We start from the raw sequence: 27,754 nt of genomic DNA, 5'->3' as shown, positions 1-27,754 counted from the left end.
GGCACTTGATTTGCATAGACATGGGTCAGAGATTTTGGAAAGAAAAAAAAAAAGAAAAGTTTGATGACTAACGTCAACATGCAGAACAAGGTAACTACCTTCAAGCAATGCTACGTTAATACGGCATCATCAAGTAAAAAAATTAATCAATTAATCAAGGCTTCAACCTCTTCTATAGTGCTTCAACTAAAGTCTCGAAGTTTCTCAGCCATTCTATGTTCTTCTTTTTGATAAATTCTTTATGTTTTAAAGGAAAGTCTAGAGCACATTGCTTACGTGTGCTATTCAGTGTCAGCAGAGAAACATCTTTCCATCACTGTTTCCACACAAAACAGCACAGCATATGTGAACATAGCATGGTGTAGCCAAAGTCTAACCAAAGTCAGTCCCCTTTGTGTAATCTCATGTTAGCACTGGCTCTCCTGCAGTCTTGATTCAAACTTGTACTGGAAAAGTCTTTAAAAGGGAATGGGCTCTCAAGAGGCAGTTCGAAATAGAATGAATAACATTCGCCAGCTAACTGGAATGCCAGATGCCTGAAATAAACACAACAGCTAGATAGATGTATATTGTTGCACAGAAGCAAGCAGGAGAGGAACGTCCTGTCCATCCGTTCCTCTGCCCTGTCACCAGATGGCATGCATCACCACTGCACAGGTGTTTAGTACCCCGGCTTGCCCTCCACCCTGCCTCCAAAGGGGTCAAAGGTCATGGCGAGTTCCCATGCTGCACCCTTTGTGACAGCTCCATATGCAAACAGCATCAGTTTCGGAGCGAGACAAAAGACACTGAGGTCCATCACAGGCAATGGGTGGAATAGACCATTCACATGGAAGGCAGGGGGGAGAAGGCAGTGCTGAACCATTTTGGGGATGTGAAAGATCATGATAATGGTTAGTATTTGTTTCTCAGCACTGATGATGATGCATAGTTGGTATGTTTGTGTATTGCACTTAACACTGTGTGTGTATTATGTTCAACATGGTGTGTGCGTATATGTGTGTGTGTGTGTGTGTGTGTGTGTTTGTGTGTACTAGGAGGCCCAGAGGAAGCAGAAAGGGCTGTGTCATTCTCAGGGGTTCCCTCTGCACCTCATAATACCATGTAATCCCATTGGATTACACCAGAGCATGTGCAACGCAAAATGAAAAACTCCTTTCTCAACCTGCGTTTACTGAAACATTAGCAGTGACCTACCAAAGATGTTTTATATGTGTTATTCAAATCGCAACAAAGGACAAACTAATGAGCTAAGCAGAATTTTAATGATTTCATGAAAACACACAAAAGCAATTTGAAACCTGAGAAAATTGCAGATCAGGTGAGAATCCGACGCTATTTCATAAAAGCTCAACACCTCTCTAAATAAAAGACCCAGTCAAGCTCATGACATGATTTTCTCGGCTTTAGGAATGCCGAGGAATACTGCCGTGCGTTTGTGTTACCTGGCGGCCCAGGTTATGGGGACGCGGTGTGCAGCGTAAATGTTGAAGGACAATACGTTGGTAACCATGCCTGCCTCCTGGATTGGAACTGTGGGCCGGCTGCTGTGTGGAGCAGTGTGGAAGTTGGCATTGAACGTGCTGCAGTAGAGCTCCACCAGATCCAAGATGGCAGCCGTCAACCTCTCAACTATTTTCTCTGGAAAGGGAACAGAAGCAGGAGTAGGGGTCAGAGACTTTTCCATGTAAACACACTGATGGGCCTGCAACTGGCTCAAGATGGAGATGCACAATACACACTGATGCACACGCACACACACATTTACATAGTTTGACTTCCTGTTTAAAAAGCGGTCTTCCTTAAATCAGCAGGTACAGACAGCATGCATTCACGTTTTGGAACTAAGCTTGAAGCACAAATGTTTGTGCATACTTTTAAGTATACGATGAAAAAAGTCTGCACTTGTGTAGCTACATACATATACAAGCCTGGATTGAACAAAAATGACTGAAAGATTGTTTGTGATTGAGGTGTGTGCGTGTGTTGTTCAAAAGATACAAAGGAATGCAACCTTTGTCTACAATTTTTATTTTACACCCAGGACGGGCCCATATTTATACGTAGGGGCAGTTTAAAGTCAAGCCAGCTGTGTGGCAGCAACATCCACTGTGCCCACATGTATTGTCTTCATATATTTTATTTAGTTATTTAAAGAAATAACACAATTTATAAGGAAGCTGTAAACCCATATTATTATTATTATTATTATTATTATTATAATAACTTTCATTGATCACAGCTAAAAGCCTGATCTGATCAAACAGGAGCAGAGCACATGTATACAGAACAGGAGAGGAAGGTGAACAGTGTGTATCCTGACGCCAGACATGCATCCTTCCTGTTTATCCCAGCAAAGAAGCAGACAGACGTCCTTACAGCAGGAGATCTTTTCACACAAACACTCTCTGACTACAAATCGCATCACACACACACACACACACACACGGTCTCCCTTTTAACCATCATGTTCTGGTGATTTTACGGTTTGCTAAACTATGTACTATTTAAATAACAGGCAATAGCCACATTTCTAACTAGAATTTCTAAGTTGCTAAATAACACAAGGGCCTCAGTATAATTGTGCGTACATCAGTTCCACTTGATTCAATCAAGTTTTATTAACACAGTTTGTTTTCTGAAATCCAGTATGATTTCATTAAGACCCAACTTGGGTTACTGGAGTTGTGAAACAGCAACATTTCCTGCTGTGCTATTATACTGCACTCTTTTTAATACGACAGTCATTATTCACATCAATGCCAACATGCTTGACAGATTTTATAACATAACTAGATGATGTTCAATACTACGTGAATGGATCACTTTCAGGCTCCATCAGTGAACAGTTGATTTCAACAAGATAGACTTCATGTTACAACTAGAATGAATTCCCTTATTTACAGAAATTATACACTCTCCAGTGTCACCTGGATGAGGATAGATTACTTTTGGTTCCTCTCAAGGTTTCTTCCTCATATCATCTTAGGGAGTTTTTCCTTGCCACCATCACCTATGACTTGCTCATTAGGGTACAATTTACATTTAATATTTATAATAAAAATAAAAGATTAATTTCTAAGCTCTGTGATAGACTGTATTATAAAGCAGTCAGGACTTTTCCGTCAAGACTCTGTACTTCATTTCAAGCAACTGTACAAACAAAAATATGTTACATATACATATATACATACACATACATATACATATACATATACATATACATATATATATATATAAGTATTAAATAGTGTATTTCTATAACTTCCCAAAAAGTTGACCTTAAGCAGTTACGACAAAATAATGGCTAAAATGATGCCGTCTAAAAGTGGGTCACAGCAGAAATGTGACACACACAGACTACTTAGGGATGATAGGAACTGTACCTCTGTTTTCTCTTTTCATCAGCATGCTCACATCCTGTGAAACAGAAACACACAGACAGATAGAAAACAGATGAGACAATTGCACTGGGGAAAATTTCTGCAGAATTAGAGTTGTGGCTTTAAAGGTTAACAGTTTGAGTGAAGACGTACAGTTTGTCTGCAGGCTGTGCAGATGCCAGCATGGCTGTTTAGAACAGAGCTTCCAACAGAAATATGGTGCTAGTGCAGCGTGCAGCTCAGCAGACCAATACATCAATACGTGTTTTCCAGTAGCTCTTTCATATTGGCTTTTCAGCAGAAATATATATATATATATATATATATATATATATATATATATATATATATATATATATATATATATATATATATATATATATATATATATATATATGTGTCTGTGCGTATGTGTGTGCGTATGTGTTCACCTTCTGCACTCTAGGCTGCAGTCTGCATGGGCAAGCAGGCAGCTGATTCAGGGCTGAGGTGATGTCGGGCGTTTCCACAGCAGCCAGTGAGCTGCACAGAGCCTTGACAGACTGAACCAAACGTTCCACGTGCAACTGCAATTCAGCCTAGAGAAGGGGAGAGACACACAAAGAGAGAGACAGACTTTTATGTAGATTGTCCACCATATAGGTCCCCGAGCATTAACTGTTGCTATAGAAAGGTAATAATGCAATCAAACCTAGTATAATAATGCATTAAAAGGAGCAGAACAGTATAACAGAACAGAACAGTATGTTTTGTCTTGAAAACAGCACCATCAGAGCGACAGTTCTAGGAAATTACTTGTCTTCAGGCCAAACAGATTTGGGAAGATTTAAATTCTACGGTATTGCAACAGTTCTGCTTGCACCAAACCCCTGTACATGGACAGTCATGTCATTCTCATGCTACAGGCTTTGCTTTAGTTTATCCACATGAATTTGATAGCCACAGAGATTTTTGATAGGAATCCAATCTTATCCTACCTCTGATAACATGAAGGACTCTGCCTCATTATGAAAAGTGTCCAGAAGCAAAGTTAGTGCCTCCCTGTGGAAAAAAGACCAAAGTCAAGGGTTAGGTACAATGACATGTATACCCCCATAACCTCCCTTACATTTTTATTATTCTGCAAATTTGCCAATTCCCATTCAATATAGCCAGCTTGGATGACACTTTCACTATCTACCTTCTTCCTCATACATCTTCTCACAGCTGCCCAGGTCTGGCAGGGAGGGACAGAGAGCAACACACACACAAAGAGAGAGAGAGAGAGAGAGAGAGAGAGACACAGAGGGAGAGAGAGCGAGAGAGAGACAGCGAGAGAGAGAGAGACACTGAGGGAGAGAGACACAGAGGGAGAGAGAGCGAGAGAGAGAGGGAGAGAGAGCGAGAGAGAGAGAGAGAGAGAGAGAGAGAGAGAGAGAGAGAGAGAGAGAGCGAGAGACAGAGAGAGAGAGAATGCTATACCACCCAGAGAGCATGGCCAATATTGATCCATTGGCTCACAGCCACATAGGGCACTGGCATCACAGGGATTCAATCTTAAAATTGTTGGGCAAGAACTTTTCTGTTGCACCAATTGAAAGCAATATGTTTATTTTTTTAAGCATTTATCCTTCTTTCTTTCCTTACCTTGTCACAGTCTGCTTGATGGGCCTCTCCTGCAGCATGATGGCATGGTTCAGGGAGGATGCAGTCTCATCGTCTTCAGCCTGCAGTAACAGTTAAAAAAAATTCCTATAAAATTATTCTCATATATAAATAATAAAATATTACATACTGATATAACATTAGTAATATAACATTAGTGTACAGTAATCCCCCGTTTATTGCAGGGTTATGTTCCAATACCACCAGCGATAAACGAAAATCTGCGATACACGGACGCCACCCCCAAATGCTTTTTGTTATTGTTTAAACTGTAAATGAACCTCCCACACTCTTTAAACACGCACAGAAAACATTTGCAAGCATATAGTGAGAAGGATTTGGGGTAAATTCGTAGAAATATCACATTTATAGTAAGTACTGTATGTATGTATGTATGTATGCATGTATGTTCCTTGCCAGAAGCCTGAGAAGGTGCAGAGCGTTTGGGCGACATAATAGGGCTTGCAGAAAAAAAAAACAGCATACCCAGAACAAAACGAAAGTGACATGCGAAGAACTTGGATGTTGAAGTATTCTGCTTCCCTTTCCCCAACTGCACGCATAGCCAGCAGCCAATCACTACCATGATTAAATGAATGGGCATTCTGACTGACCAGACTTGTTCCTCCAGCCGTACTGAATTTTGATTTTCAACATCCCCGCACCGTGCTTTCATAAACAATTCTTATTAACACTTTACTTCATTTTCAATTAAATGTTTATATTTTGTGATTATTAATTATATTTTTATTAATAAATTACCTTGTTTCAACATAAAAACAATTCAGGAAGGTTTGCGGATACTGTGATATACCAGGAAAATCCACAAAAAAAATTAGTTATGTTCCAAATAAAAATCTGCGATATACCAGGACCGCGATATATGAACTGCAATATAGCAGGGGATTACTGTATACTTATATACACACGCACATAAATATACACCAATCATGCACAACATTATGACCACCTGCCTAAAATTATGTTTGTCCCACTTTTGCTGCCAAAACAGCCCTGACTCATCGAGGCATGGACTCTACTAGATCCTTGAAGGTGTGCTGTGGTATCTGGCACCAAGATGTTAGCAGCAGATCCTTTAAGAGGCCACAGCCATCAGGGAATACTGTTTTCATGAAAGGGTTTAGATGGTCTGCAACAATGCTTAGGTAGGTGGTATGTGTCAAAGCAACATCCACATGGAAGGCAGGACACAAGTTTTCCCAGCAGAATATTGTCCTAAGCATGACACTGCCTCCTCCGGCTTGCCTTCTTCCCATAGTGCATCCTAGTGTCATGTGTCCCCCAGGTAAGAGACGCACACGCACCCAGCCATCCACGTGATGTAAAAGAAAATGTGATTCATCAGACCAGGCCACCTTCTTTCATTGCTCCCTGGTCCAGTTCTGATGCTCACATGGCCATTGTTGGTGCTTTCTGCGGTGCACAGGGGTCAGTGCACCCTGACTGGTCTATCAGAACCAGCAATGACTTCTTTAGCAGTTTGAGCAACAGTAGCTCGTCTGTTGGATCGGATCACACAGGCCAGCCTTCACTCCCCATGTGCATCAATGAGCCTTGGCCGCCCATGACCCTGTTGCCGGTTCACCACTGTTTCTTCCCTGGACCACTTTTGATAGATACTGACCACTGCAGAGCGGGAACAACCCACAAGAGCTGCAGTTTTAGAGATACTCTGATCCAGTGGTCTAGCCATCACAATTTGACCTTTGTCAAACTCGCTCAAATCTTTATGCTTGCCCATTTTTCCTGCTTCTAACACATCAACTTTGAGGACAAAACATAACAATGCTGCCTAATATATCCCACCCACTAACAGGTGCCATGATGAGGAGATAATCAGTGTTATTCACTTCACCTCTCAGTGCTCATAATGTTATGGCTGATCTGTGTATATATGTCCATTTGTCCAGTACAAGGTAGCTGCCTACCTATATTTAATCACAAAAAAACATGTCAAGGCTTTAGGCTGTCTGTGTATGTTTCATAAGGGTCTATGTTTATTTTACAATAAAAACACAGCATGGTAAGTAAAGAAGTGATAGAGTGTAGTTTTTACTGTATTCTTTTTCTGTATTCTGGTGCATTTAGAATTTTTATACTTGTATTTTAACCTTTCAGTGTCATTATAAAGCTGATAAATTCAGAGAGCAAACACTCCATATTTGTATAATATCATTATTGTCTTAGCATAGCAAAGCATAGTAAAGCAATATTACTAACCTATCTGACATACACCTTACTAATTTCCTGGGTTTGAATTTATCATCATGTTATGGCTTGTAATGCAATATGAAGGCAACAGAAGGTGAATGAGTAACGCTGTGTTTGAATTGGATAGTAAGTGATAATTTGCAAACTGTGATAACGTCACCTCCCACCATGACACATTTCACATGCGAAGTGGGGAAAAACAAACAAACAAGGATGCCTCCACAAAAGCATGTGTTTCATTGTGCTGTCAGAGCACGTAAAACGTAAACGTGAACGTCAAACATTTGTACATCTGAGCCGAAATTGCAGCCCAGCAACCAGAGCAAACAAGAAAGCATTAGCAACAAGCTAGCCTGGGGACAACAGTGAGTAGAGTTAGCAACAAGCTAGCCAGAGGACAATACTGAGTAGCATATAGCAACAAGCTAGCTGGCTAACGGTAATCAAAACCGTAACATTTCAAATTAAAGTGTTATTTGTTACATACACAACCATACACAACCATACACAGTACAGCATGTAGTGAAATGCTTTTCGACTGTCTGTGTCATAAAAGTAGAACCAAAACAGAATAAAACAGAATAATAAACAAGAGTTACAAAAGAAATAGAAACAGAAATTTCTACTGATGGTTACCTTACCAAAACAGTGCAACAGTATGGTCAATGTTACAGATTTATCCAAGTGATGTGTGTATTAATAGTAAACCCAGTACTTTCACTTTTTTTACTTTTAATTTAAAATAAAATAGAGGTTCAGCCATGTAGATGTGATGTCACCCCATAAGCGGGGAAGGACACATATTTGCAAGTATTTGCTTTAGATCAGCAGTATAGACATCAGCTTGTTAAATATTTGACACTCACTAAATAGTTAGCTGTGTTGAGATAAATATACATCGCTCATCACATTGAGCTGGCTAGATTGTTGCTAACAAAAGAACATAAAGGCATGTTGTTTTCCCCTGTCGTAACACAAAAAGGTTAAAAATGACATCATGAGAGCAGACTTTCCGAATTCTCAAAAGCAGCCTGTTATTATCTTTATCTGTCACAATGTCTGTTCTTTTAGAATATTTGTGTTTCTTTTTTTTTTGTAATTACTACAGAATTGATTGAATTCTTCCAGGATTCAACAGGTCTGTTCATCTAGCTAAATTGATGGCTGGCCTGCATGTCCCATGACAGAGACCTCTCACCCCCCACCTCCACCCCTGCCTCTATGGTTTATATTGTTAACCAGGTCTGAAGAAAATGTGCTGTGTTGTGGTACTCACAGTGCGGGCTAACTCCATGTTAACTGAGCTTCTTTTGGTGAGGAAAAGCTGAACATCCCAGTCAAACTTCAGACACTGCTGGATATATTCAAGTCCAGCCAAAGTCTGAGAGCTGAGAGGGAAAAAAAAGAGAACCAAGAAATCTGTTTGAATCTTTGCGTGTCTTTTGTGACACCTTAAAAAAAAACATATGAAACATTTTCATAAACTGAAACACACTATAACTCTATTTGTATCATATTGACTTCCTGATATAGACATAGACATTCTAATATAAACATTCACTGAAACTTATGTTTGGCTTTGGCATGAACTTCATTTGCCATTCAAATGAGTGAAGTTGAAGTATGATTTTATCAGTGTTGTTTTGAAAACCACAATCTATTTCCCCATATCCGCAGCCACTGAACATTTTACATTTAACAGCTGAAATTTTTCTTCATTCCAGTATTGATAACACCACAATTTATTGTTTAACCTCAATAAAACAGGTTACTGTTGATTCTGGCATCAACACTTGTGGAATAATAAAAGTGCTACATACAGGAAGTCCCTCCCACTTTGCACAAGCTCAAGGTTATCAAGAGGAGACATGTTTCCTGCCAGCTGCACCCTTAGCAAAAACACCCAACTCTTACAATCACACATCGCACGTGCTATTGTACTCTAAGCGAGATGACCGGTTGATTTATGTTATTGTTTAGCTGTGTAATACAGTTCAGTCTGTGCTCTGCTCTTACACAGACCACACTGGTCTGCTCAGCAGCCTATCAGAGCAAATAAGAACACATTAAGTATTGTTAAAGGTTCCCACAATTTCGGGGAAACCCACTTTGGTTTTCTGCAGCCACAGCTTTTTTTTCTGAGGGGCCCTTCGTTGAAAGACAAGACTATTTGTACCACAAACCACCAAGCAGGCGCTTTTCTTTTGGAATAGCCCCTTCTTCCGGCCACAGTGCTGGCAGCAAACACTGTCAAGGAAAGAAACTGCCTATATAACACGCCACTTGTTACATTGTCTGGGCATTACTTTTCATGACTGACCCAATACACATACTTTTTTGTGTTTCCTTTTCTTTTTATAACATTGAGTGAGATCTGGGCTGGATGCCCAGGCCTCTGGGCCCAGTGTGAGGTGGGCATTATAGTCACAGGGAAGTGGGGAAAAGAGAGTGGCTTGGATGCCATGATGGCAATGGAAAGGCATAACAGGAGGCCTCTGTATGGCCTGGTGCCAAAGCCTTAGCTGGCTTCTTGTCCAATTTTATTATTCAGCATGTGCTAGAGGTGCCATCTTGCCACACGTGCATTAGCATACCGATACTGTGGCTTCTTCAAAAAAGTTGACAAGAAAAACAAAAGGGAGAGAAAAGTACGCATTGATTCTCCCGCATCAAACTCCAAATCTAAGTCCATGTCTCTGGTATTAGCCAAAAGTGGTAATGTGAAGTGAACCAAAACCACTTTGAATCGTCTTATTTATCACCGTAAATTAATTTTAAAAATTAAAAGGCGGTTGTTGCTAACCTTTGTATTGAAGGAATTTTATAAAAACTGGATCTAAATTTTAGTTGAACACCTCTGGTATAGAGAGTGAATGTGAAACTGTAAGTGGAAGGGGAAGGACTCTCAGGCTGGAGCTCTGGGCAGCTGCAACTTTGCACCCAGGAGCCCACTCAAATCTTAGGTAGGAGTGAATAATAGAAAGGTGACATATAGGTGGTAAGTGTAGAACCTCCAGCTCAAGGAACGAAAATAAGAGGCAGGAATTTATCTGGAGGTTGAGTTTCATTTTTACTTGTGGAGGTGGACTTTCAGTCATGGTTCTTTGTTTCCTACTTTTGCTTTTACCACAACAGTACAATGCATTATCAAAGAACATACCTGGAACATCTGAGATCAGTCAAAACAATAAGTTTCCATTTATATTTCATGTTCTGCAGTATTCCAAAGCCAATAGTTCCACTAAGTAATAACCATAAATATACTGTGCAGCCATAACACCTGCTTTCACTTGTTATTTCTAAGAATAGGAGAAGCAGTAGATGGTTTTGCAAATGCAAGCAATAGCTCTTACTTGTTGAGATACTCGGCTTGGCCGCACACTTTCATCAGGTAGTCGTCCACATCGACTAGGTCCAGGTCGTCATGGGCATAGCACAAGGTCTGGTATATTAGCAGGTCAATGGTGGATGAACCTGAGGAACCAGCAGAGGATTTTTCAACAGAGGTTGTATGACAGTTGTATATTATTTCAGATTACATTGATGCTGTCTTGCCAGTACCTGGAAAGGCTTCACTAATGTCTAACACTGTACAATATCATAGCAACAGAGAGGAAAAAAAAAATTATGTCACTTTAATAGGAACTTATGCAGTCGTGTGGCAGCACAATGAATAAATCATGCAGGTACAAGACAAAAGCTTCAGTTTATGTTCACAACAAACATTAGAAAATGTTAAATAAAAATTTGCTTAACTTTCGCAGGATTTTGACTTTCACACGCAACAGTCTCTAGAGTTTAGACAGAATAATGCAAAAAAACAAATCATCCTCTGCATGATTTTAATTATGATTATGATTTTCTGCATTGTGCTGCTGCCACGTGATTGATCGATCAGATTAATGCATAAATGAGCAGGTGTACAGGTGTTTCTATTAAAGTGAAAGGTGAGTGTATTATGCCAGTCTGTAATACAGACTCAGATTAATCGATAGAAGTTGCCAATGGTGACGCATACACAGCCCTTCCTGTCCACACACAGTTAACCATCTGCTCCACTTATACAGAACTGCTAGCCAGCAATCTGGAGTAAGCCAGTGAATATCTCACAGGGAAAAACTCTGGGCTGAAAAAGTTGAGCATTTTCTCCCACTATAAATAAAAACAGGTTCATAGAAAAAAAGGCTTCTATCTTTTTTAAATCTATATTTTCTCCTCTCTCATATCCTATAATTTTCTTTCAATAATACAACAACTACAAGAGCCTTTTTCCGAACATTGATTCTTACACAATCAAGCAAAGGCCAGCAATTTATTACATCTGGTAACTTCCTCATGGAACTCCAAGGTCGAACTTATTACATGGCTATACAGGCTCCGATAAGCGAACTAAAAGAGAATGTATAGGTTGCTTAGTTTGCTCCTGCTTACTCAGGCAAGGCCACCCTCCACTTGTAAACAGAGGCATGACTCATGAAGTGTACTGAGCAAATACACAGTCCACTGGCAGGAAGGGGGTGGAGGATGTACCATCAAGTGCACAGAGACACGTGTCTCTTCCAAAATATGCTGTAATCACATTAACAGCTAAAGAATAACATGCTTAAGGTTTGCTGCTCTGATTATTATTCTGTAAATATGCCCTTGTTTGAATGAGATTTTCAAATAACATCTCAAGTCAACAATTATGGGTTTTAATGGTCCAACACACATCGTTTCCAGTTTCAAGCAGGTTTTATAATTACCATAGAATCAGTTAGAAATTGCATGTGACCCGCAACACTAGAAAACACATCCAGATGCACAAATGCATAAGAACCCGTACGCGCTGCAAAACCATGGGTCACCATAACAAAGGCATGTCATATGGTGAGATGGAAAGCATACAATTAAAAAAAAAAGAGACTTTTTTGTTTACTATCCATTCTCCTTGCTTCCTCTCACAGGCCTTCTCTAATCCTGTCCTATGCCTCCTCTGTCTGTTTTATACATATTTGTATGTACGTGTGCTTGTCTTAGCTGGTTGAATAAAAAGCTGGCTATTTTAACTGAAAACACAAAGCAGATGGCTGGCACACTTTCCATTTACTGTAAATCCATTAAGAGGATTCAGAAGTGAAAGCCCTTGCAGTCTATCAGCTGAGATTTGGTTTAGTACTGTCAAAATGTTCCTGCTGCATAGGGGGAAAAAATGGTGCATAGCTCTTTAAGCTATGTATATCAAAACAAAGACCTGGTTTGGTATGTTATTATAATTCATGAACCTAAGGCTTATTAAATTGACATGACAGTTGTCTCCTGAGCTGCAGATTGGGGGATCTAACACAGCCAGGTTAATTATCAAGTAAGGGGTAGTGAACAGCATCACAGGCTGTGTATGAGTTCCCCAGGCTTGCACCTGACCCAATTTTTCAGACCTGCTTGAATGAACACACTAACTGTCTCATAAGGACATTTATCACATTATTCAAGTGTTTAAGTAAACAGTATATTACAATACAAGTCAAATTAAAACCATAATTTAATTTAGGGCCAGTAGGTTATTCAGAACACAAATTGGTAATCTTTTTGCATGAGTATGAACTTAAGCAGATAGAGAAAAGGCTGCTCTGGAACTTAAATAAATAAATAAATAAATAAATAATAATAATTATTATTATTATTATTATTATTATTATTAAATAATAATAATAATAAGAAGAAGACAGTAGTATCTGCAATACTATTTACTTTAAAAGCTGCTTCATTAGGACATTATTATTATTTATGACAAGTAATTCCAACCAACCAAGAAATTCATGACTTAATAAATCTTACAAGCTTATCATCTATTACGCAACTGATCCCAGGGCACTCCAGGATCCACCCAATTCAAACACTGATTACTTTCCAATAACAGCATGTACTGAAGTGTTTTATTTATGAAAGTTAGATCCTGAAGACTACTCACTTTGTGAAAACTTCAAAGGAACAGCATTAACTTGAACTATTACAAAAATGCTGACAATTTAGACTCCTTATAAAAATGTTAAAAAAAGCAAAAAATATTAATTAATTAATACATAACATTTGCTTATTTGGAGCATCCACTATATGAGTTGCCGTGTAAGCTGCTGCTATAGAAATGATAATGTAATGGAACCAGAACATTAATTTAAACCTGTGATTGCTGGAATTAGAGCTGTGGTTACAGGAAAAATAATTGTTGGGGAAATGGGGGGTTAATAAACGAAGGGGTTTTAATGGCTCTCCACTTCAGACCCTCCAAATCAGGCCACATCAGACCACCCAGGCATTTATTATATTAAAGTCTGTCATTATCCATACATAATATCTATTGGAAAATACGATTACACCGATAGCTTTAGTAACTATAGCAAAACTACAGCCTAACACATTTCTGTACAAACGCATTTAATTATTGACTGACTGAATACATTTTAACTGTATGTAAATGCACTAATCGGATAACTGCCAAACGTTACTCAGTCAGTTTCCACATTATTTTGCACATGCTGAGAGTTAGTACACTCTGGCTTACCATCACAGGTGAAGATGAGTGGCTCTCGGATGTGCTCACCAATGACAGTGACCTTTATGCTGACCCCGAGTCCCTGCTGCAACTCCTCCTGCGCCACACATGGGCTCCACACAAAGCCTGCATTCTTGGAGCGGTCTGTGCATGGGTAAGCAGAGCGCAACCTGCACACACCAACACAGCACTCAGGACAACGCTAACATTAGCATTAATGGAAGATGCCCACTGTGCTGTATCAGAAGATCCTTTTTTAGAGTGCCGGTCTAAAAGTTGGGACCTTCTGAATCCACAAATTAAAGTCGAAGATTCTAAATTAAGCTTTTTCAATAACTGACTCCTTACCTTAATATTTACGTTGCTTCCATTTATGTTAATCTATACAGTACATCTCACAATACTTTTTTTTTATCTGCATATGCGGTCCATCTAGTTTCAGTTTAGCCTTCAGTCTCCTTTTTAAATGTGTAATACAACTTGATCTGCATTTGAACTGCGTCAATGGCAGTTTCATGAAACAGTAGTCAGGCTTGTTGTCAAGCAAAGGAAAAAAAAGTAATCACAGTCTTGATTTCACTGCCTTCAAGTTCATCTTAAAATGTACTGGTTTTGTTCTTTTCAGTTTTGCTTTTATTTTGCTATGAACAGCTTATTTGAGTCAACAGGTGTTTGTTGCATTTAAGATGTTTTAATTGTGTTTTATATCCCTATTAAAGGCTTCCATTCTATTGTATAGGTTTTTCAGAATAAATTATTCTAGAAAAAAAAGAGAGGAGAACTCACACATCAAGCATATGACAGAAGGCAGCCACCTCCTCATCACGCTCCTCAGAAACCTGGAAGAGCTCATAGCCATTGTGCCTGGATCGAAGAGACACCTGCATGACAGGATGGTAAAACTCAGTCCCAAATCTTACACCACTGTTTACAATAAAATACATACATATGTTACATCAAACTCTTTTGCAAATTAGTCTAATGTGATACATGTCTAGTGTTTATTATTATTAGGATGAAATTATTAACAATTAACTCCGTCTTAACCATCAGAATAGTGCACACAGTACATTTCTGAACATGAATGCTCATCAGATATCAAACCCCTCATTACTGGCAGAAACATTACTCTTTTTTGTACATACTGGATCAGCTGACACCCTGCGGTTGTTCCGGATGCCCTTTTGTCCAGGCAAGTAGGTGCGAGGTGGAACCTGAGGGGGTAGCGTCTTGCTGCGAGCAACAGGCTTCCCAGATTGGTCGCCATTCACTTTTTGTTGCCTAGGTGACTGCCGACCACTGAGCCTCATAAGGGAGTCATTCAGGTTGTCATAGTTCAGGGTTTCTCCAGAGGGAAGCTTGGGTTGGTCCACCTCTGGGCTGAACAGGTTCACGTCTCTGGGAGCTGAACCCCTGCAGAGGTGGAACGAGTCTTGTTGAGGTATTGGATTCCTTGGTGGAATTGCTGGAGGAGGTTCATCCGGAGGTGGCAATCCCTTCGAAAGCCCTTCGGTCATCCTTTCATAATCATTCTTCCCAGGATTTTCCAGGATATAGAGGGGTTCCTTACTGTAGCTATGAGGATCCATGTTTGACCTTGATGGGCTGGAAACTCCAGGCTGTATGAGGTTGAGTATTGGATCAGACCCTGAAAGCCCTTGGCACAAGTTTGTCCCAGGTGGGCTGGGGATACGTCTAGATTGTGTATTCCTGGATGGCATGGTCTTGCTACTCTCTGACTCTCCCCTCCCAGCAGGATCTTTGTCCTGTTTAAGGCGTGAAAGCGCATCATACTCCATTTGCAAAGCCTCAGCCAGAACCAGCTCTCTGGGACTGAGACCCAGAGACTCCAGGCAGCTCCAGCGCTGCTCATTGTCATTCTGTGTCTGTGCTGCAGACATAATCCAGTAGGGAATGATGCCACTATGCTGGGAAGAAAAAAAATGGGGATTTGGAAGGATAAAAGGTCTCTACGAAATCCACAGCAGAATCATTTGGGCCCTGTTGAAAGATAGGAGAGCAAAAAGCATATTACCAGTTGCTTATTCACATTCCTTTGCCTATAACACAATTGAGCTTGGCTTTACATACCTTGTCTATAACAGGAAGTGCTCCCCAATAAAACATGTATACCTCACTATACAAAAAGGCTAAAAGCTGTATGACCAACAAACTGCAAACATGAGTAATTATAATATATATACTAAATGTATGCTCCATTTGGATGACAGCAGCATTGCTTTCAATTACAGCCGCTGCATTTTTATTAAGAGAACCCCAGATGGGTTTTGTTTTAGAAGGACTGTCATCTGGCTCCAATTATCTTTGCTTGCTCAGCAAAAGTGCGCCTGCTGTCTCTTGCCTCTCGTAAGCTGAACATGGCCATCAGCACTCTGCAGGCAGCAAAGCAGGGAGTCTTCATCCCTGCCCCAGCAGAACAGCACAACAGTCAGCGTCTAGGAGGTCACTGGGTTCCTTATAGTGTGTAAGAATGCAACTTGGATGAATGAAATGGATGACTTGTTCATAGGATTTATTATTCATAGACCCAAAATCAATAAAAGTAAGTGTTCTACACAATCTATGTTGAATACTAAATTGTTCTAGACGTTAATAATGGCCAAATTACTAAACTGGCTTAAGATCATCTCTGTATTTTTAACCTTACATATACAGGATCTATGAATATACATGAACAAGAGATTTGGAAACACCAGACTATATGTAATATATTAAAATAATGGTGACTTCATTCATCACTTGCTTTAGCCAAATTAGACGGCAAGCGCACAAGCTTTACATGGAGATTCTGGGATTCCGGGTAACCCTGTGATTACAGATGTGGTCCAAAGCTGTGGTATTTATTGATAACATATGTTAAAATGTTTCACTCCCTATAATGTTAGAGATCTTTGCTTTGTGCCATTATCACATACGACCCAAACATCACTGTATAGCTATAATTAGAATTAGCATTCCAAGGGGAGTTAAATGGCTATGTTTCGGAGTTCAGAGACAGTTGGGGTATATTTTGGTAGAGGTTTGTAAAAAAACACCAACTTCAAACAATTAAACTCACATTATACAGTGTTCTCTACAAACCCAGGTTCTCGAAACACATGGCCTGGCTAAAACAGCTAGCTGGTTTGAGAGGGTCGAGCTTTCCAACCTAGCATACCATCACCAACATGATGTATACGACAAGTGTTTGCTCGCACATGTGAATTCGAATGTTTCCATCAAGCATCATGTAAAACTAAATAAAATCTTATGTTTCTCACACACACAAACATATAAAACAAGTCAGGCTGAATCATGATCCACAATCCTATACTGAATATCTCCTATGTTTATTTCTAAGACTATTGTGCAAGTTAACGAACAGAGCAACCAAAAAAGTTTCCCTATGAATGAAAAAACAGCTGATTGATGAAAAGGAATAACAGACACACCTTACATTTTACGTCCATGGTACATTTTCAGACAAATTTAATCAAAGTATACAATTATTTATGAACCAAATACAATTCTGTTAAAGAAAAGATGCATCAACTTTACTCATGTCTTAAGTATTTAAAAATGCAATAAATGGAAAGATGTGACTGTTTAAATCTGTTTAACGACTGACTGCATAAGCTGAGTTGATTTTTATAAGAAAATATTCGCTCATAAAATTTCCCCCTTTTAAAAGCAGCTTAAAATCCTCATTTTAGACTGTTTTGTTGGGTATTGTATGTTGAGCCAGGTAAAATCTCATGGCATCATGATTTTTTTCCAGTGCCTTTTTGGTTGTTGGTTATGGCTGTGTTTCTGGATATGGTTTTCAAGCTTTTGCCATCAAGAAAAACTTTCCTTTGGAAATTTTGTAGCCATTGTGTTCAAAATCCAACAGTTATACAAGTGATGTTTTTTTCCCCCAACAGGGGAGAAATGTAATACAAGGAACTGCCTATTCTTGTATATTATTAGTTTGTACATGTTTCTGGCATGGAGAAAGAAAACAAGCTGGACTAGCGAACAAATGAAATTTATAAAACAACTTAGAGTGCCATGTTTGAGTGCTTTCACTGCAAGTGGAAAAAAAAGTATTGTCTTTCTTAAAACATACTGTACAACATACACTTTTTACTTGTGTTTTTATCTACACAATATTGTATCGCAAAATAATATTAACACCATGTATGCTAGTGAATAACATTGGCTAGCTTTTGAAAAACACTACATTAAGGAGAAGTTGGTTTTTTTAACCCTGTATTCTCTCCTGTTTTGAGATAACGGGGAAGCTACTTTCAGAGTAATTAAATTTAGTATTAAATTCAATATAAACTACATTTTATTTTATTATAAGTAGTAATGTATAGATATATAGTACATAAAGATTGTGTTAAATCTTCGTACATAAATCACTGTGTTAAAAAATTACACATATTAGAGTCTCTATATTTATTGCAATATTTATAGTTATATTACTCTTACCTCACTGCATCATTAGCTGCTTTATGCAGACCAAATGATACTGAGAATATTACTCAGGAGCATCTTGTTGTAATGTTTCCAGCTACGCCATTAGGCAAACCTCCCCGCTTCAACCAACCAGTAATCAGCTGAAAGCTGGTAGACACATCATCGTAGATATACAAAACGTGCAGTACAAAAACTGCGCTTTAGCCCATCAACGTTCCTCCACACACAATGGCTACCCATAATCCCATTCTCTGCACTGTGACGTAAATACACAAATATGCTTCGATGCAGCTCTACAAACCAGCCTTTTGTGACTGAAGGTCAGTAGTACAATTTTTTTTCCTATTTACAGTGCCTGGGGCAGTCTGTCTTCAGAGATGATGTTTTACTGACAAACTGAAATATGAATTCTGGAAGAACAGGGAGAATCTATTCTTCTAAAAAAATCACCTGCTGTGAAGCCAAAGATTCAAACTAGTCCTGAAGAACAAATTTCAATATTCAAATAAAAGACCTACAAGACCTTATATAGACCAAACAGAATTTAACAAAATCGAATTCGCTAACTCTGCGTTATTCAGCATGTCCTAACAACTCCTGTAACAGCCATCATGCAAACCTTCAGATTTTCCAGATTTTTTTCTATTAATTTGCATACAGGTTCCTACTGGTTCTTTGTCCTGGATTCCCCCTGGCCTGTTCTGTAGTTCACCTACACCAACTCAGAAAATATTTTAATTAAATTAATTAAATCAGGTTGTGGACCATATGCAGGTTAATTAATTTTTTATTTTTATTTTGAGGTGTGACTTGGTAAATCGGATTAGCAAAAAATACTTGTAATACAAAGGCCTTTTTTAAATACCATATTTAATCTCTCAGCCTCCAGCTTCTAGTGCAGCTCTACACAAATAGTATTAGTAATAGTATGAGAGTAATTTATTGTAATTTATTATGTACATATATATGGGAATTCCTCTGCCCGTTGACCCCAGCCTTGACCTGCACTGACAACAAGACTGGCAGTGGGTTTTTCCCTCTGCTCCTAACAATGCACAGGAAATTCTCACACACTTCTACCAACAGACCTCCAAACAACAGGGACAGATTGCATGAGAGGAGTGGAGAAAAAGAAAATGAAATAGACATGTGACACATGTTCCGCAAGAGCTCCATACTTTGGCCTCTTTTATGTGCACCCCCAAAATTTATGAGCACAAGTGCTTTTAGGGTTAACGCCACTTTAAGAGGGGTCTGAATAAAGTGTTAAAGAACTGCCAGGTCTACGAACAGAGGGCACCACTGACTCCTCTGAGATTAGCTCTCAGTTTTTTTGCCAACCAATCTATTTAGCACCTGTTTTTCCCATTTGTCCACAGCTGAACACATGCGAGCATGCAATGATGCACAGACACAGGGCCTCCACAGTGTATGGAAGCCAGACCTGGTTCAACCAGGAACAGGGGGATAATCTCAGTCACAGGTAAGAGATTAAACTACCAGAGAGAGATGACAGGCAGATCAGATTACGAAGATTATTGTGCTCAAAATACTGAAAGGAGATTCACAACCCAGACATGTTTGTAAACAGACAGCCCAGACATTAACAGATGGATCCTCAGCGCTATGTGCATGCAGCATCAACTTCCAAACAGCATCTATGTGGCTGGCCTTCTTTTCCCAGGAGTGTGATTCTCCCATCAGCTCCCCATTCTGAGCACCAAGGCCTTTTGGCCGCAGGGAAGCAAGAGCAAGAGGAGGGGTGGGAACAAGGGCGGAGTCTGCATTGTTCCAGCCCTGGGACCCTGGAATCAATCCCCCGCCGAGATATAATCCCATTCAATTAGGGGCGGCTCCCAGATTGACCGAACAAAGGACACAGAGAGGGGGACAACACGTGAGCCAGGGCAGGCACAGACACGTTCACACGCCTCCAAGAAATGAGAGACAAAGAGGCCGCTGTCATCTCTGGCCATGCACCCCCACACACCAACCCCCTCCCCCCAATGACACCCTCTCACCAACAAATAAACCAGCGCCCTCTTACACTCAGCTTCCATCACAACCCGAGAGGGAAAAGACACCCAATGTTGCAAGCTAATAGGCAAGCATATAGTGATATGCATGCCATCTTGAACTTCCATTAGCTTGTCAGTAAAAGGAAATTATGGAAGACACTCCGTCTAGGCAAAATAAGCACAAAAGTCACAGAAACTAAAGTGGTACATCCAAATATTGCACTTCAGGGAGAATACAAAAAATATAAAGTGTTTGATAAAACACTAATATGAGAAATAATAGCAAGTTGAGCTTAAATCTGCTCGGCTTCCAAGTTACACGCTTTATTGTTGTGTCACATGTCAACAACACGAATATAGGGCATTAAGAGAACACAACATAGAACTGACACAAGCATTAAAAAAATAGCTTTGTTGATACTATCACCTGAAATATTTCCCTTGGTGTAAAACATTTGAACTGTAGGTTTCAACTGCATTCACTGAATTAGTAAAATGTAAGGAAAAAGAGTGTCGGGTAACCCAGAACAAGATGCCATTCATGTTTTAAATACAAAAGAAAAAAGCCACCTAACAGCTGTGGAAACTACCTAATACCCAGACCACAATCAGCTATAGCATTAAATGAAGATAGTGAATGCTGAGAATGACACCAGATCTGTGATTGTGATTGTAAATCAAGTGTTTTGTGCCATGTGTGATTAGCTGGAGTGTGTTTTGTGCCTTGTATAGTTATAATTCTACTGTTTATAACTATGCTCTGTGTCAGGTGTGGTGAGTTGGGGCACTTTCTGTCATGTGTTGTAAACTGGAGAGTAAGTTCTGTCATGTGTAGTGAGCTGGAGAGTATTTTCTGTCATGTGTCAGCGTTTCTATAACCTGTTTAGCGAGTTTCAGTACAACAGACAGTACATGTCACATCTCGTGAAAAAAAATATAGACACTCGTAAAGTAGAGAAAGACTGAGAGTGTGAATCTGTTATCGACCTAACATAAGACTGATGCTCTCTGAGATATTGGCTTTCCCTTCCCCCTCTCTCACTTTCCACACAGACCAGATTTCAGGCAAAATAAATGAAACAGGTTTCCTGTGCACTGATGGAGACTATAATCATGCAGTACACTTGGGAGAAATTGTAAATCATTCTCATAACCTGCTATTTCAGCTGCTTCCCATTTCAAACTTTGTTTACATTGCTCGTGGACCTAGAAACCATCCCATGCCACACAAACAGATCTATGCAAATACTGTATCTGTAAAGAAACTGTAGCATTTAAAAAAAATCGTTGCATGAACCGGTTTCGTATTGAACTCAGTGAAAACTTGCCATTTGACACGAGAGATATTTACATTTTATCCGAATGGTGAAAATTGCTATCTGGAAGCGACGTCAGTGAGCACTGAAAACGGTGTTCAATTCACCCTCGATCGACATTACACATTTTACACCAAAGCTGTCCGGTGCTTGTTTTTATTGCACAAAATCACGGTCAGTATTGGCGTGGATATTGAGAGATTCACCATTCGTGCACGAGCCCCATGGGCGAAACGCCGCGTTTAGCGCGAACGTAAATAACATCGTCACTGCGCACCGCACCGCTAAACACTGCTGTTTTCAAGCAGCGAGTCTAAAACATTTGGTCTGTACATATAACAGAAAACACCACACATACCTTGTCTATGGCCTTTCTGGAGCCTGGGTCATGCTCTTCAAACCCCGCTTCCAAATGAATTGATCCGCGGTCCTGAGGATGATCAGCTCCGGTGCAGGCGCCAGTTTCCGGTCAGTAATGGCCCTGGCTCGCGCATGGGTTCTAATACATAGCACTCTCCACTGTTAATTGCTTCATATGACGTAAGCGACGACGGTAAATTCCGCACTGTACACCGAGACCGGGCTATTTCGCGGCGGACTTGCTGAGGGCTTTCGTTTTGGGGCTTTCAAGCGTCGAGATTCTCATTTCAGCGCGCTTTCATTGGTGAAGTGAATGGAGCTGGAGGCGCAGAGGAGAGTCGGCCCCTAGTGGACATGAGACACGCACAAACAGCACGGATCAGAGCTTTTCCTCGGTAGTGTTTTTACTTGTTCAAAATGATGTATTCTTTTGTCATGTCGTTAGTGCTTAATGTTTATGTTTTATAGTGCTTAATGCTTATGTTTAATATTAGCTACAATAACTACAATAGAGGAGCACCATTATTATTCATTTGATACTTTTCTTTTTATAGCCATGTGTACAGTGTACAATGTGTTACATTAGTGGTTCACAAGCTGTTTGTGAGTGACTAATTTACTGATTTTTATTTTTTAAATCCTGCTTGAATATTGAATATTATTTCAGCCGACATAATTTAATTAGGGACTTACTGATATCAAGAAACACACATACTTTTTATACACTTGAAAGTGACAGCTTTTTCTTTCTTTCTCTTTTTTTTTAAATAAAACCTGGCAACCATGTTAGAGTGTGATCGTGACTGGTCAGCGGATTCGATAGCAGGTGTAAACGGTTGCGCATCTCAGCTGTCCAGTGTCTGGGCAGGGCCATGGTGAAAAGATGCCACCTGTAACTGGACTGGCAATGTTAATTAGTGCTGGACATACACCTCCCTCTAGTGGTGTATAAGCGTCTACGCTAGGAATGCTAAAGCACTCCACTGTATTGTAATGGAGCTTAAATAAATGAGAAGACAGAAAGAGAGCTAGCCTCCACTAGGGGACAGTTCAGGTCTAAATGGAAACACTGCAAAATGTGAAAAAATTCCAACTTGTCGAGTACTAATACAAGACACTCGAATTGTAAAACCTTAAAAAAAAAAAAAAACCTTTATCAATAATAATAAATTATGATTTATTTCATGATTGATTTTTTTAAAAGCAGTGTATAGTTGTGTTACAATTTTACAAATTACAAAAAAATTGAAATATAAAATGTAGAGTTTATATTTATTATTTTAAACATTTATTTTATAAAATGCATGCACAACTGTGTATTAGCATTGTACTCTACTCATAATAATAATAAGCTTCTAATAATAATAAGATGGGAAGCCTCAGCTTGTCAGTCTTGATGTCACTGTTAAATCTTTGTAGCCTTCATACAGCAATACTGATCATAGCGAGTCAAAGATCTTGTACATCAGTTGGACTCTGTCTAAGCTACTATATTTAATTCCATCTGCTGGGTTAAAAAGTGACTATATAAAACACTCAGTTTGGATTTTACTTTCGAAAGTGACAGGCTTTTTTTTTTTTTTTATAAAAATGGGCAACCTTATTAGTATATCATAATATACTAGGTAACATGTTAAAAACATCAGGGGTGTGTGGTTTGGTTTGGATTAAGAGCCTTTGTTTTGGGGTTTGTGTAATACCTTATTTTTTCCCTTAATTTTTTTATTTTTATTTTTGGTCTGTCAAATGTAAGCCTATCAAACACTTATTCACTCTGTGGCTATTATCAATATCAATGTATCATAGCAGCTGGAGCTAAGCAACTGGAGCAACATTTCACAATAATTAACATGAGTTTTGGTAATGACCGGTAATCGTCAAAGTGAGTGAGTTTGATTGCTATTGTCTCCGCCCACATACTGAGATGGGAATAGCGGTGATTTTCCTCATTCCAGTAAAATCACTAGCTAAGAAAACTTATACAGACTGTTGTCATGGTAATTTCTCCATGTTTTCATTGTAGGAAAACATTGTCCCCTTAAAATAGCCTAAATCCAGAGCATCATTGTGCATGACATTTCCCAGGACTGATGCTAAAGTTTGGCCCGCTCATTAGATTATGATCAGTGAACTTAAGCACAAATGCTGCAAAATGCACTTCAAGATTCAAAGGGTAATCAGTAAACATGCCAGGGTCAGAGACCATAACAGATACAGGTTACTTTTGTTACTTCTGTTACTTTTGGCATAGAGGTTTTTAAGCTTGTGTCCAACGAGCTAGTGAGTTTCTAATGATGGTAGATGTGTGGTGGTATTACAGACAATTTATTGAAGGAGTCATTTAAAAATATATTGTTTTAGATATTCACTGTAAAATGAAGGGTATACAACATCATAATCATTATTACAGATTACAGATTCACTGCTCGCTTCATTGTTCTTAGGGATTGCAGGGCCTACAGGCAGAAATTTGTTAAAAATGAATTATAAAGTTAATTAATACATTGATTTCTTAATAAAACATTATGAAATTTCACCATCATGTAGCAGAAGCACATCTTTTCTACTGTATCCCAAACACACACTATTAGTGGTGTACAATCAGTTTTCCCCACAGTGTGACAAGATGCATCAATTAATTTTTTTAATTTCCCTCTAGGATTAATAAAGTGATCTATCTATTCAGCCAGTATTTTTTCATGGAGAACTTAAACATATTTTTTATAGATAGAGTGGAAGAGTACATAAAGTATCTGAGCTGCCAACTGAAATACATTCAAGAGAAAAATCAATAAATAACTAGAAATTATAAAAGGTTAAGCATTTTACAGAAAATGTCACCACAATGATTATACACTTTTCTTTGCTAAATAATAACATGCTTTTAATTAAATTATTATTAGACTTATATTATGTGGTGTGTCTGCCTCATACGTCCCTGTGTATGAGTTGTTACTTCAGGAAAGATTAATATAATATTAATATAATATTAATATGTCATATTAACACATTAATATGACATTAATGAGCACATTAATATAAATCATTTATGTTATAGTTGTAAATACTGTCACAGCTGCTGTGATAAAACATAAATCAACACCATCTGATTCAAGAATTTAGTCGTGCTGCCATGTACTTATAATCAAAACACAATCTCTTTCAAGAGAAAAGATATTTGACTATTTTGACATCAGAATGCATGCCACATGTATAGTGCTTAAAATTCCAGCACTCCTGGGTCTCTCCATTTTACTTTGAGATGTACAGTTATGCAGTTAATGGTTGAGAGTTTGTTTTCACTAAAACAAATACAAATGTTCATGAAAGATTATTCTGTGGTCCATTTAGTAGCAGAATGTCTGAACTCAGTACCACATGTACTCTGACAGAAGTACAAGGATAGAGGATGCAGTGTTTGACCTTTAGTGATTTGACAGCTTATGTAATGAATCAATACATGGTAGAATCTGGACACTAACTGGAATCCACTAAAAGTTAAAAATATTCTATATTTGACCTACTATACACAGAGGAAAGAAAGAAATATGGCACAATCATACAACAAATGAACCAGGAACAATGGGTATTTATGTTTTAGAAGATTGGCATGAAAGAACATTTCAACACATTTTCTGGTCCCTTAAAGAGATTCAGTTCAGTTTAATTTTATCAGGGGCCAAGCACAGAAGGTTACAATTGTTATAGTTTTTCACTACTTTCACTAGGGCAGCCCATATAACCCCTTGGTGGATTTTTCTGATATTTATAATAATAATAATAATTTGCCTTCATTTGTCACATATACATTACAGCAAAGTGCAATTCTCTTCTTCGCATATCCCATCCTTGGAGGTTGGGGTCAGAGTGCAGGGTCAGCTATGATACAGCGCCCCTGGAGCAGAGAGCACATTGATAGAAAATAATCCAAAAAATCCAGGCATGAAATTTGAGGTCAGTCCATCAATTTCTGTAGTGCCACCAACAGTCCAAATTCAAGGTACATTTTTGCTTATAACTTTGAGCCATTTGTCCTAGAGTTGAGATTTTTTTCTGCGGCAATTTGAATGCACTAAGGTGTGCCCTGTTGGATTTTCTGCCATTTTTAATATTTTGAAAAGCCTACTGTTGCAAACTAGTCCTAGACTGTTGATCCTATCACCACCAAATTTAATATCTTCTATAGAGGGTTCTGACCAAAATTTATTCAAATAATTTTGCTGGGGCAAACGATGTGGACTGTATAGTCCAACCAGAATGACGTTCCCAGGCCGCTATACCTGTAGTTTTTCTGAAAAACTTTTTTGAAAAACCTACTTTTGTGAGCTAGTCCTAAACCAGTGATTCTATCACCACCAGATTTGGTGTACATCATCTTCAGAGAGTTCTGACCAAAATTTATTCAAATAATTTTGCTAGGGCAAATGATATAGCCGTTGTTGTCCAATGGATTTCCATGGTACACCAAAACAGTTAGCGAGTAATATCCAAGGAGTGCTTTGTTCGAGGGATGGCATTTGGTACCCTTCGTTGGTATTAGCAATTGTGGTTATGCACCAGGTTTCATGAAATTTGGCCACTTGGGAGCGCTATACCATTATAAAAACATTCACTTCCCCATTTTCTGGCACCAAAGCAAATATTTAATCTAAATTTCTTATGCTTTATCAAAGTTAAGGATCATAAGGAACTTATGAAATCTCCACATCAGCCATCTTTGATTTTGTCGAAACCACATTTAGCCATCTTCTACTACTAAAGTTAATGCATAGTGAAGTTTTGTGTATTACCTTTTCAGACCATTGTGTTTAGGATGTGTTAAGGGATAATTGCCAAGGTTGAACAATATGGCTGCAGTGTACCCACAAATTCGCCCTTGAAGGGGCCTTAAAGGAAAAGTGGTCATCTCTAAATGTTTTTATTCATTGGTATAAGTCAAAGCTCATGCTCACCATGAGACCTGGGTGGCACACACCAAGTTTAGTAAAATCTGGCCACTTTGGGGTGCTATGCTAAAAAAAAAAACAGGTTTAAATACCCATGTGTACATAGTTGTCTACCTGGTGGCCCTGAGGTCGTTGCTTTGTAGAAATCCAGATATAAAATTGCGATCTTAATTTATCCCTAATAAGCAAGCCAGAGTGGACAGTAGCAACAAAAACTCCAGGAGACAACATTTTTCAGGGGTTGGGTTTGGCCCTTTAGTTCCAGTGAAAGGAACTCTTAATACTTTAGCATACCAGGCCATTTTGGAAAATTTCATGCTCCCAATTTTGTGGGAACAGTTTGGGGATGGCCCCTTCCTGTACCAACATGATTGCACACCAGTGCACAAAGTAAGGTCCATAAAGACATGGATGAGTGAGTTTGGTGTGGAGGAACATGACCTCAACCAAAGGAACACCTTTAGGACGAGACTGCGAGCCATGCCAAAACCGGGACATCTGCCTTTACATGCACATGCAAATGTAATATGGAATTGTCCTGCCCTTTGCAGCTATAAAAGCTTCAACTTCTCTGGGAAGGCTTTCTTTTTTGCTTTGGGAAGGTTTTGGAGTGTGTTTATGGGAATTTTTGACCATTCCTTTAGAAGCGCATTTGTGAGGTCAAGTACTGATGTTGACTCGCAGTTTCCGCTCTAATTCATCCCAAAGGTGTTCTAGCGGTTTGAGGTCAGGACTCACAAAGTTGAGAATGAAATTTTCCAAAATGTCTTAGAATGCTGATGCATTAACAGTTCCTTTCACTGGAACTAAGGGGCCAAGCCCAACCCCTGAAAAACAACACCTGAATTCAATGATTTGC

At 39.0% G+C, this 27,754-nt stretch overlaps 2 protein-coding genes across 4 annotated transcripts in view; one reads left to right on the top strand and one right to left on the bottom strand.

Moving 5' to 3' along the window:
• Positions 1-22,087, bottom strand: part of pik3c2b (phosphatidylinositol-4-phosphate 3-kinase, catalytic subunit type 2 beta) — a 51,423-nt gene extending 29,336 nt beyond the window's left edge. The window contains exons 1-11 of one of the 3 annotated variants that reach the window (XM_058374141.1): positions 21,948-22,087; positions 14,937-15,792; positions 14,578-14,672; positions 13,801-13,961; positions 10,613-10,733; positions 8,536-8,647; positions 5,010-5,089; positions 4,361-4,424; positions 3,815-3,961; positions 3,387-3,420; positions 1,446-1,641 (exon numbers count right to left, since the gene is read on the bottom strand). In XM_058374141.1, the coding sequence (XP_058230124.1) occupies positions 1,446-1,641; positions 3,387-3,420; positions 3,815-3,961; positions 4,361-4,424; positions 5,010-5,089; positions 8,536-8,647; positions 10,613-10,733; positions 13,801-13,961; positions 14,578-14,672; positions 14,937-15,692 (1,766 nt within the window). In that variant the 5' untranslated portion in view covers positions 15,693-15,792; positions 21,948-22,087. Of the gene's footprint in view, positions 1-1,445; positions 1,642-3,386; positions 3,421-3,814; positions 3,962-4,360; positions 4,425-5,009; positions 5,090-8,535; positions 8,648-10,612; positions 10,734-13,800; positions 13,962-14,577; positions 14,673-14,936; positions 15,793-18,267; positions 18,422-21,947 lie in introns of those variants that run through there. The other 2 variants (XM_058374144.1, XM_058374142.1) reach the window with 2 other exon arrangements.
• Positions 22,088-22,213: 126 nt separating this feature from the next.
• The window catches only part of nfasca (neurofascin homolog (chicken) a), a 92,027-nt gene continuing 86,486 nt past the window's right edge, over positions 22,214-27,754 (top strand). The window contains exon 1 of the mRNA XM_058374148.1: positions 22,214-22,344. The gene's annotated coding sequence lies outside the window, so the exon portion shown is untranslated. The remainder of the gene's footprint in view (positions 22,345-27,754) is intronic.

This window comes from Hemibagrus wyckioides, linkage group LG21 (assembly GCF_019097595.1).
Source record: "Hemibagrus wyckioides isolate EC202008001 linkage group LG21, SWU_Hwy_1.0, whole genome shotgun sequence".
Lineage (NCBI taxonomy): Eukaryota > Metazoa > Chordata > Actinopteri > Siluriformes > Bagridae > Hemibagrus > Hemibagrus wyckioides.
The sequence above is the reverse complement of the archived record's forward strand: the minus strand, read 5'-3'. Positions and strand labels throughout refer to the sequence as shown.